The sequence below is a fragment of the Pristis pectinata genome, chromosome 6 (genome assembly GCF_009764475.1).
Source record: "Pristis pectinata isolate sPriPec2 chromosome 6, sPriPec2.1.pri, whole genome shotgun sequence".
NCBI lineage: Eukaryota > Metazoa > Chordata > Chondrichthyes > Rhinopristiformes > Pristidae > Pristis > Pristis pectinata.
The window spans coordinates 98,350,380-98,361,482 of NC_067410.1; the positions used below are offsets into that span (position 1 = coordinate 98,350,380).

The following is an 11,103-nucleotide window of genomic DNA, read 5'->3' on the forward strand; positions in this document are numbered from 1 at the left end:
AGTCTTATCACAGTGGGGTAGAAGCTGTCCTTAAGCCTGGTGGTACATGCCCTCAGGCCTCTGTATCTTCCATCCGATGGAAAAGGAGAGAAGAGAGAATGACCCAGGTGGGTAGGGTCTTTGATTATGCTGGTTGCTTCGCCAAGGCAGCGAGAGGTAAAGGCAGAGTCCAAGGAGGGGAGGCTGGTTTCCGTGACATGCTGGGCTATGTCCACAACACTCTGCAGTTTCTTGTGGTCCTGGACAGAATCTAATATGTTCATAAAAGTGTTCAATACTGAACAATGCAGATGGGCTCAGATGTCAGTCTGGTTTACAACCATCGCTTCTGGATCAGAAGATTGTAGAGTGACGTAAAATCTAACTCAATGTGTATTTGACTCTCACATTTACAAAGGAAGATAGATTTGTGTTTCTATTGTTTCTTTCAAGTCCCTTTCATGACATTCCAAGGTGCTTTACAGTCCATCAAGTACTTTTAATGTTGACAGTGTTATAGTATAGGGCGGCACGGTAGCGTAGCGGTTAGTGCGACGCTATTACAGCGCCAGCGATCGGGGTTCGATTCCCGTCGCTGTCTGTAAGGAGTTTGTATGTTCTCCCGTGTCTGCGTGGGTTTCCTCCGGGTGCTCCGGTTTCCTCCCACAGTGCAAAGGCGTACGGGTAGTTTAATCTGGGTTTAAAATGGGTGGCACGGACTCGTTGGGCCAGAAGGGCCAGTTACCACGCTGTAAATAAAATTTAAAAAAAAATCAGTTTTCACATAGGAGATTCTCACAAACAGAAAGTGATAATGATCAGATGAGGGGGTTTTGTGGGGAGGGGGCTGCAAGAGGATTACAGTTTATGGAAGCAAAGCTGCTGGTTAGATTTAAGATATGGATCAGCAATGAATTAGTGAATGGGAGAACTGGTTTGAGGAGCCAAATAGCTAATTCTCTTCAGTGCAACTCCTTGAAGTATCTTTGGATAAGCTGCTTAGTGTCCATTAAGGATAGCTGCAGCTTTTGCTGCCTGCATTCCATTCTTGTGTTTTGTATTAGGTGCCCTACCTTAGGCCTAGACCCTCTATTAGGTGTCCTACAGCTGCCTCAGTCCCCAATTAGGTGCCCTACAGCTGCCTTGGCCCCCTATTTGCATATCTAAAGGAGTTTAGATCCTGTGCCAGATTATTTCTGACAAAAATTCAACATAGCAACTAGTGCAATTCCAAAATATCTCTGCACGCCAATGTCAGTTGGAGGGCTTGCACCAATTTTACCCTGGTACACATTGCCCCAAGTCTCTCTCCTCTAACTATCTTTCAACTATTTCCCTAAAGGAAGGAAAGAATAACAATTTGAAAGCTGATGGAGTCCAGAGAGCAAAGTACAGAGTCAACCAAGATGATCTGATTAAATAGACAGAGCTGATCTCTGAGGCTCCTGTGAGTTCAACTTATTGGTTCAACACAGTACAATTCTTTGTCTGTTTTTACCTCTGGGAATTTTAATTAAATTCTCAGTTTACTTAATTGCTGCCAAGTAATAAAAGTACACTAGTTCCATAGGAAGAGGCAAACACTGTCCTTTGATAATAGTGTATTTTCTTCAGACAAATTACTACTTCATAAATGCTTAGTAAAACATTCAAAGCATATTCACCTGTGCAACTCAATATATTAGGTACATTAATCTGTCTGAAATTCACTTTATTTAGTCAGCCACTGATAAATGTCAAACAAAAATTGCAAATTATGCACAGGGAGTATTTGATTCTAATAATAACAGTGACAACAGATCAGTTCTCCAGCAACAACAAAGAAAAGTATAAATTGAAATGAAACTTTGTTCTATAGAAATCTGTAAAATACATACACACTTCTTCTCTTGTGCCTTGCATAGTATCCAATCTGAGAGTATGAACATGTGGCTTTGGTTATCCTGTGCCTGTCGTGTTTGTTGCTGCACCACGCCATATCTGCTGCATCTCCTCAATATTTTTTGTGGAGGAAGCCAGCTAGCGCTCATCTGGCTGGAACCTGACACCAGCCATGCCAGGAACACAGATCATGAGTCCATTTCCTGAGGCTACAGAATAGAACAATGCAGGAAGAATAATGCGTTTCAGAAAAAACAAATCATTATAAGGAGGCAGAAATTAGGATATTTTGGTTCTGTTACAAGACCTAGTAATCCAGAGGCATGGACTAATAATGTGATGTTGTGGGCATGCTATGTTGGCGCCGGAAACGTGGCGACACTTGCGGGCTGCCCCCAGAACACTCTACACAAAAGATGCATTTCACTGTGTGTTTCAATGTACATGTGACTAATAAAGATATCTTATCTTATTTTACGTTATCTGAAGTTCTATCTGGCATAAGTATCTATGAGTACTCTCACACTAGGGAGACTATACTGTATCAACCTACCCTCCAAGGACTAGTTTACTTCACTACTTTAGCCTCTACGGAAAGGTCTAGTTGTCAACAATCACTATTTCGAGCGGCGGGTCCCTCCCCCCAACCAAGGAGAAGATACTTCCAGCTAACAAAGCAGTTTAAACACAGTTTATTTTATTTTAAGAGAGACATGTTTAATTCTAGTAAGTAATTCTTAACAACGACTTGTAACTTACAAAGGATTTCCAAACACAAGTACAATTCTTACAAGCTAAAAAGTCATACCAACAAGTTGCAGATGAACAAGTCGTCTGTTGCACAAACCAAAGGCTGAGGAATGAATTCTAGGTCTTCTCTCTGTAACCCCTTCTCTCTGTCATTCCCCCCTACCCTGACTGCTTTCTAACATTTATACTGTTTTTTCACTGAGTTGACATCATTGGCGTGTGATGATTTTTCAATCACATTTTCAGGTGAGGTGACTGGAGTATTTAATTAATTAAACATGGATCCCATTGTTCTCTTGTTTATGTTAAGAGGCTGAGCGGGGAGTATTGGTTAGAAGTTTAACTTAGCAAACAACAAACATCTTGAGCCTTGGACAATTTCTGCTGATTTTGCAAAAAGGGATTTTAGCTTAATGAGCAACCACTTCTTGACCTTTGGACAGGTCATGCTATTGTGCTAAAAAGCTGAGGTTAGCGATAAGTCTTTTTGGGGCCTGGAAAGTGAAGATCCATCACAACAACTAATAACATGATCCGTTTTCAAGTTGCACTGGGAATTCCTTATGATTCATGATCCAAATTGTAGGAAGACACTAATATTCTTTTGATAATTAGTATGGCCTAAGGAGGAAATACATTTGGAAACACAAGAGATTGCAGACGCTGGAATCTGGAGCAACAAACAATCTGCTGTAGAAACTCAGGTCGAGCTACATCTGTGGGGGGCAGGGGAAGGAATTATTCAGTCCTGATGCAGGGTTTCGACCTTAAAATGTCGACAATTCCTTTCCCCCCACAGATGCTGCTCGACCCATTGAGTTCCTCCGGCAGATTGCTTGTTGCTGAAGAAATACATTTATTCTCTAAAACTTAGAGCACTATGTTTGTCACCCCCTGATAATACTTCAGTCTTAAATTCTGTCAGTTAAATAATCTGGAACAAAATGCTAACATTCTAAAAACCCATCTGTCCTTCAGGGAACAAAATCAAAACATTCTGGGAAGGTCACCAGGTTTGTTGTGTTGGTTGGTAGATGATGGACCAGGAAAGGAGATGTGTTTCATCTGATCACATGCATCCAAGTAAAATATTGGTGGTGTTTGGGTTGGCAGCTAGCACAGATGTAGATGCCTGAGGATTATATCTCTCAAAACAAAGCTGCTACATTGGAAAGTTTGTGCATTGTGAAGTTGGAATTGGAAAAATGATGAAAGATTGATGGTTAATGTAGAAAAAATGCTGTTGTAGCTTTTCAGTTCTGCACTTTCCTGAAATGGGAGATCATCTCCCTGGCAGAGAGACGCTGGTGGAAGTTAAATCCAAGTGGTTTCTATAAGGGTCATCAATTTTCTACCCTTACAGGTGGCCAGTGGAAAAGCTGTTCTGTTCACCAGCCATTGGAAAGCTCTTCTTGGTCTCTATACTCCAACCATCCTAATGATATGTTGACAAGGTCTGACTCAGAATCAGGTTTATTATCACTGATATATATTGTGAAATGGAGAATACATATCAATATAAACAAATTGTTCCTCATAACCTTGTCCTGTGCTGCAAGTCCCATGAAAGATAAGCAATGGATGCAAGGCTCAGTTCACCTAATGTTAATTTTGACAATTTGATAGGCTGTGATAAGTGATTTTCGAACATTTTACACACATTTGAAGTATTTACACTCCTGCACATTTCTCTGTCTTTCTCTGGTGCCATCATTGCACTTGGGTATCTGAAGAATTGTGACAAGGGCTGGTTTTGGAATCGCTTAGGAGCACCATGGTGATCCTGATATCCTGACCAGGCTGTGCCACACTGGCAATTCATTATGATTCATGATCCAAATTTTAGGAAGGCAGTAATATTCAGTTAATAATTAGTATGGCTAAAGGGGGATATAAATTTGTTGTTAACCTTGTAGTACCATGTCTATCAATCCCTGATAATGCAATGGTTTTATTTAGTGTCTATTAAAGTGGTATAACATAAGAAAATGCTGGAAACATTCAACAGGTTGGGCAGCATCTGTGGAAAGAGAAACAGGTAAAGTTTCAGGTCGGGGACCCTTGGTCTGATGAAAGACCATTGAGCTGAATTGTAATCTCCGTTTCTCTTTCCACGGGTACTGCCTGACCTGTTGCCTATTTTCAGCATTTTCTGTTTTTATTTCAGATTTCCAACATCTACAGCTTTTTCTGATTTTTGGTATACGAGGACAGTGCCTGGTTTGGTCCAGGGATTCGAAAAACAAAATGAAACAGCAGATGCTGGAAGTTTGAAATAAAAACAGAAAATGCTGGAAACAGTCAGCAGGTCAGGCAGCATCTGTGGAAAGAGAAACAGAGTTAATATTTCAAGTTGGAGACACAAGAGACTGCACATGCTGGAACCTGGAGCAAAAAAACCCAAGATTTCAAGTTGATGGTCTTTCATCAGATCTGAGCAAAATGGGAAAACAAGCACGTTTTAAGTGGCAGAAAAGAGGAAGGGGAACGCAGGGGACAAGGGGTATGACTGTGATGGGGTGTAGACCAGGAGAGCCTGAATGTGAGAGGGTGGTGACAGCTTGTTCATTGCAGATACTCAGTCTGGAGGAGATGTTCACCAAAGATGAATGAATTATTTTATCCTTTGTCCTCATTCTTGCCAGCATCATGGGAGCATCCAGCTTGTGTTTGTTTGTCTGTTTAATTAAACAAAATGCTAGTGTTTCAATTCCAGAGCTGCTTTCTCTAGCCAGAGATTAATACAAAACTGGCAAGGCACGAAATTCAGCTCAGTCAACTGCCTGCCTCTAGAAACCGTTAATAGTGCAACACCAGCGTCAACTGGAGAATTTATTTGCTGAAATAATTTTTACCTTGCTGTTAACTTGTTTAAGTACAAACATACAGGAAATTATTTCAAAACAAAACCTATCTTCTACAGTTTTAAAGAGTTTCTGACAATCCTTTATCAATAAAATTGGGGAGGGGTGTGGGTGTGGGATGAGAGAGTTTGTAGGTTGAAAGGAAACATTTTCAGTGTTGGGAATTTACTGCCGGAAAGAATGGTGGAATGATAAAGTTAAAAAAAAGGTTAAATAATTGAAGGGGAAAGAATTGCAGGGATTTGCTGCATCACGTTGCATTGCAGGGTCAAAGTGTCTTATACCAGAGGGCATGCATTTAACGTGGGAGGGATAAGTTCAAAGGAGCTGTGTGGGGCAAGTTTTTTTCCACACAGAGAGTGGTGGGTGCCTGGAATGTGTTGCCAGGGGTAGTGGTGGAGGCAAATACGATAGAGGCATTGAAGAGGTTCTTAGACACATGAATGTGCAGAGAATGGAGGGATATAGACATTGTGTAGGCAGAAAGGATTAGTTTAGTTAGGTGTTTAATTACTAGTTTAATTAGTTTGACACAACATTGTGGGCTGAAGGACCTGTTCTTTTGCTGTACTGTTCTATATTCTATGTTCGGTAACAATCAGGACACTGGGATGAATTGGATATTTCCTTCCAATGGGCCAAATAATTTCTCGTTCTATAATTCTATGAAATGCTACAATGCAACAAAATGGGAATAACAACACAATAATCAGGGATTGCAGACCTGACTGCTCCTGGTGTCAATCACTGTGTCAATGGCATGGATTTCACTTAGCTGAATCACTCCAGCACTTTTCTTTCTGTGTTTAAAAACACAGCAACAGAATTTGGTATTAGCTAATTTATTTCTAAGCTCTTTGCATCTGAGACCATAAATCACTGGACTAAGACACTGGGCTACAGAGAAAATGGCAGTGTTGACTAGTTTCAGTATTACTAAGTTAGGCTTTTTACCTAGTCCTATTGTGATCAAAACCGGGAGAATGAAGAAGCTTAATTGTATGCCATGGATGAGAATGGTATTCCTTGCTTGCACATTAGAGGACACAAAATGCCCAGCCCGCTTTCCTTCTCGGTATATTAAACAATAGCTTATTACAATCATGAGAAAACACAGTAGAACAAATGCAATTCCAATTTGCCTTGAAGCAAATCCATCCATTGGATGAGGACAGCTAGGGTCTTTTTCAATTATATATGCCAAAGAGACATACTGACTTTGATAGATTATTGACCACAGTGGATTCTGCACTGCTAATATCCATATTATTGCAGTTATTTTCTTGTTTGCTGAACCAACAAGTGAACGATATCGCAGTGGCCAACAGATAGCTAGGCATGCATTCAAAGACATTAGGGTTAAAGTTAGCATAATGCATTGTGCGAATATTATTTGTATAGGGAGCAGGATCCAGCAAAGAATTCGAGGTGAGTTGACTTTGAAGAGTCGAAAGCTGTTTGTCAATGTGCCCAAGGCGAAATACATGGAAGAGTAGATGAGATGCTGGCACAGGAGAATGTATCTTGTCTCTTGCTTCAATTCCAACTCTTGCTGCACCGTACTAATTATTACATGACTGCATACAGCAGTGACGATAAAATCAATTAGATAAACTGAAGTCTTCACTGTATCAAATGTATAATCAGAAGTCTCGTTAGAGCTGTTCATGGCTTCGTTTAATGCTCTTTGTAAATGGAATGAACATACCATACTACGTTATTCCTCCATCAAGTATTATTGCTCATATTAAAGGGCATCTTGCCACTTCAGTTTCTGTGCTTCACTGTTCATTGATGTAATTTGTCTGCAACTACAGATCTCTAAAGGAAAGAAACAACGAACTTAGCTGAACATTATCAAGCACAATACAAACTGCATCAGGTCCAGAAGGCTGGATCATTATTGAGTTCATTATATATGGAAAGATATTTCATTCTCTGTACAAAATGGGGAAAATTACCCCTCCTTCTAGGACTAACTATGTCATGAATGTGTATCTGATAATTGGTTTGTATAACATGAACAGAATATCTGTTCTCATAATTCCTGCAATATGCTCCGGAATCGCCATGAATGGAATAGCTTGTCTTTGGTTTGCTATTGACTTGGTTAAATGGTAGCTCCTGTTCAGTGGTCACCCGCAAGTCATTGTCCATGAAACCTCACCATCTTAAGAGAAAATAAATTGGGACTTTGGTTTTATTAATGGCTAAAATAGCAGTAAAATAGACTAAAACAAAGACATGCTACAAAACAAAGATCAAAATCAAAACTCCAGATCTAAGACAAAAAGGGCAATGAAATGTTTTTGCTGTTTTTCTCTCCGTAGATGCTGCCTGACTTGCATGACACAAGGCATTGCTTTCTTAGAGAAGGGCACTGCACAGAGCAGTTATTGAGACAGGATGGGGAAGAAATTGATTAAGAAACTTGACATTCCAAATAATTAGAAATGAAATATAATGAGTGAACAGATCTTGCATTAAGCCAGATGAAATGCACCCTGTTTTGTTTTCACCTGATACGCAATTCAATCTTCAGAGAAAGCAATTGTGTCAGTAACTGTTCAAGTCTCACCTTCATAATTCATGATACTTAATTTATAGTAATTTATGTTTATGTTAACTTCTGTTTGTCCTCATCTTGTACTGTGCTGCTGCAAAAATAGACCCAGTGTATGTACTGTATGCCTATGACAACAATAAACTTGAACTTGAATCATTGTAACGGGAATAAGATTATTTCATGTGCCTCGCTTCTGCAAAACAAAAAAAATAGGAGTGGGATAAAGGGGTCAACTATTTTTTTGCTTTAATTGTTCTGCATTTTGTTTAACAAGGAAGATTTCAGTTTCTCCTTAATTTCTCTGAGGAAGTGATGTTTTAAATTGACTTTGGTGTACTCTACAACGCTGGCTTTGAATCCTCCAAAAGGAATTTGATTAAGTTCCACATGAAAGATTACTAATTAAACTCAATGCTCTGGAGGTTCTGAGCAGACACAGGGAGTAAGAAGATGGTCACACAGTGGAAAACAACGGTTATTGAGTGAAAGATTATCTGGGAATACTGAGTGGATGCCTTTAGGCTCCATGTTGAGATTACTATTGTAATGAATTTGTATTAATTAGTTGAATTTAGAAGATTGTGCAATTAGAGAAGACATCTAACTGCATAAAGTAGTTGATGGTGAGTTAATTGCAGTTTTCAAAACTGAGATTACAAGATTTCTGGTTTGCTTGTTGAGGGATATGAAACAAAGCAAGAAGTACTGAGGTATAGATTAGCCATGGTGAAACAAACTTGAAGGACTGAATGGGCTAGTCCTATCCTTATGTTCTGGTTCTAAAAGCAGAGTAGGATTGATATTGATTGGGTTTATAGAGAGACTTGAATAGCAGTGTTAAAGTTAGTAGTAATATTACAGCAGGGTCAAAGGTAGTTCTAGATACAAATGCAAAGTTAACATTAGCCCTTAAAACTATAGATGGTTTAATGTTTGTCATTGATAGCAACTTAATATAAAATTAATTAGTTTTAATTTTACTACAGGATCAAAAGGAATCAGAGGATAGGGCGGTTGACTGGGAAGCTGGATATGAGACAAGATATTCCATGATATGCTGATTGGTAGAACAGGCTCAAGAGGCCACAGGTCCTATTCTTGCTCCTAACTTATGTTCTTTATGTTTAGTCCTAAAGATCTATCAGGTCAAAGATAATTGCAACAATCAAATAGGGATAAGTCTACTCATAATAGTAAGACATTATTGAAATCAGTACTGAAATGGAAACAGCTTTATTATGGACATATGCTGCTTCTTTAGCTGAATTGTTATAATGACAAAATCCTTAGTTGAATTATTTGAAAAAAATACAGATGTCAATAAAACTTGACACGTCTTTTGTATTCAATAGAACTCATACCAGTTTGAGGTTACCAAACAATTATTGTGTATTGTGGCATTTCTCTTTGTATAGTTTTGTTAAGAATCTATAACTATCTGCCTTTATGGAATTGTTTGAAATTCCTGACAATTATCATGTGTTGGGAATCTGCAGGTGTTATTAATATCTTATAAAGTTTCAACTGGTTATCTGCAACATTTATTATTTTCATACTTATTTCCATCATCATTACACCACCCCTTGCTGTCCCCATCCTGGCACTCTTGTTAAACCCTCCAAGAGGCCAGGAGTGCAAGATGCTTTTCATGATTCTATAATTACACTTCTCTAGCAAGTTGAGCATTCGCCATAACTGTGAAGCAGCCCCTGCTGTGCCAGGGCATGAAAGATGGTGAGTAGGCAGAGCTGAAACAGCTGGCACATCCATTCAGTGTATCATCCCTGCGGTAGTGTAGCAGTTAGTGTAACGTTTTACAGCGCCAGCGACCTGGGTTCAATTCTGGTTGCTGTCTGTAAGGAGTTTGTACGTTCTCCCCATGTCTGCATGGGTTTCCTCTGGGTGCTCCGGTTTTCTCCCACATTCCAAAGATGTACGGGTTAGGAAGTTGTGGGCATGCTATTTTGGCGCCGGAAGTGTGGCGACACTTGCGGGCTGCCCCCGGAACACTACACAAAAGATACATTTCACTGTGTGTTTCGATGTACATGTGACTAATATGTACATCGAAAAGATATCTTATCATCCCTGCTCATGATGGTTCAACAGCTGACCTGCAGTCTACAAGGCAGAGGCTTTCAATCAATCAGGTCACAAAAATCGAAGCTGAGCAGAGAGAAAAAGTATTGAAATGTAATCTAGATGACCCCAACTGGTTGTCTCTCTGAGCTATAATAACGAATTTAGATTTTGTATTCAGCAGTAGAGTGAAAACACTCACCACTGACCTTGAAGGAAGTGTCCACAAGGATCCAATGAGCTTCATGGTGTGGGCTTCCCCTTTTTTTGTGTCGGGTGCTATAAACCAAGAGTTCAAGGGAATCCCTGGAACAGATTAAGCTGGCTCAGTTCCCAATCACAATGAAGTATTCTCACAACACATACAAAATGCTAGAGGAACTCAGCAGGTCAGGCAGCATCTATAAAGCAAAATAGACAGTTGATGTTTCGGGCCAAGATCCTTCATCAGGAGTATTCTCACAGAGAGCATACAGAAAGGAAAAAACCCTCAATTTTTAGCTGATATTTTAAGTATTTTACAAACTATAAAATAAAAATAGAAATAGACTTGTTAAATATTTTAAAACTTAGTAAAATCTATTAACTTTTTGAAATTTTATATGATGGAATTAACCTAACACATGCCTTTTTTAGGGCCAAAGAGAAAATTAAGAACTAATTATGGCCTAAAACACCATTAAAAACTCAATTACATCTCAACCATTTTCAGTAAAACCGTTTGCTAAATACCTGGAGTTTATGTCAATTCATATTTCTGAAAGTTCATCTGGAAGGCTGCGAAATGTTTCTTTCTGAGGAGGAGCAGTGAGTGACTGTGACTTCTGGGTTTCTGCATTTAACTGGGTAGTCTCTATCATTTTCATCCTGTGACCCCAGCAAATGTTCTTCATTCCGCTGTCATTACTGCCGTATAATGACTTTAAAGTTAAAAAAGCAGTTTTGTGGCACACAACACAGTCTCATGTCACACAGTTGTAACTG

The 11,103-nt window shown here is 39.3% G+C and overlaps 1 protein-coding gene across 1 annotated transcript; it reads right to left on the reverse strand.

Annotated features, from left to right (window-relative positions):
• Nucleotides 1–6,183: 6,183 nt before the first annotated feature.
• On the reverse strand, nt 6,184–10,889 carry LOC127571891 (odorant receptor 131-2). The gene is made up of 3 exons (XM_052018638.1): nt 10,852–10,889; nt 10,329–10,425; nt 6,184–7,295 (listed from the first exon to the last, which is right to left on the reverse strand). The coding sequence occupies exon 3, from the start codon at nt 7,183–7,185 to the stop codon at nt 6,184–6,186; it is 1,002 nt and encodes a 333-aa protein (XP_051874598.1). The 5' UTR covers nt 7,186–7,295; nt 10,329–10,425; nt 10,852–10,889.
• Between the last annotated feature and the right edge of the window lie 214 nt (nt 10,890–11,103).

What these genes read in the sequence shown, in the direction of transcription:
- LOC127571891 (XM_052018638.1), bottom strand. Translation starts at nt 7,185, where the DNA reads ATGGTATGTTCATTCCATTTACAAAGAGCATTAAACGAAGCCATGAAC.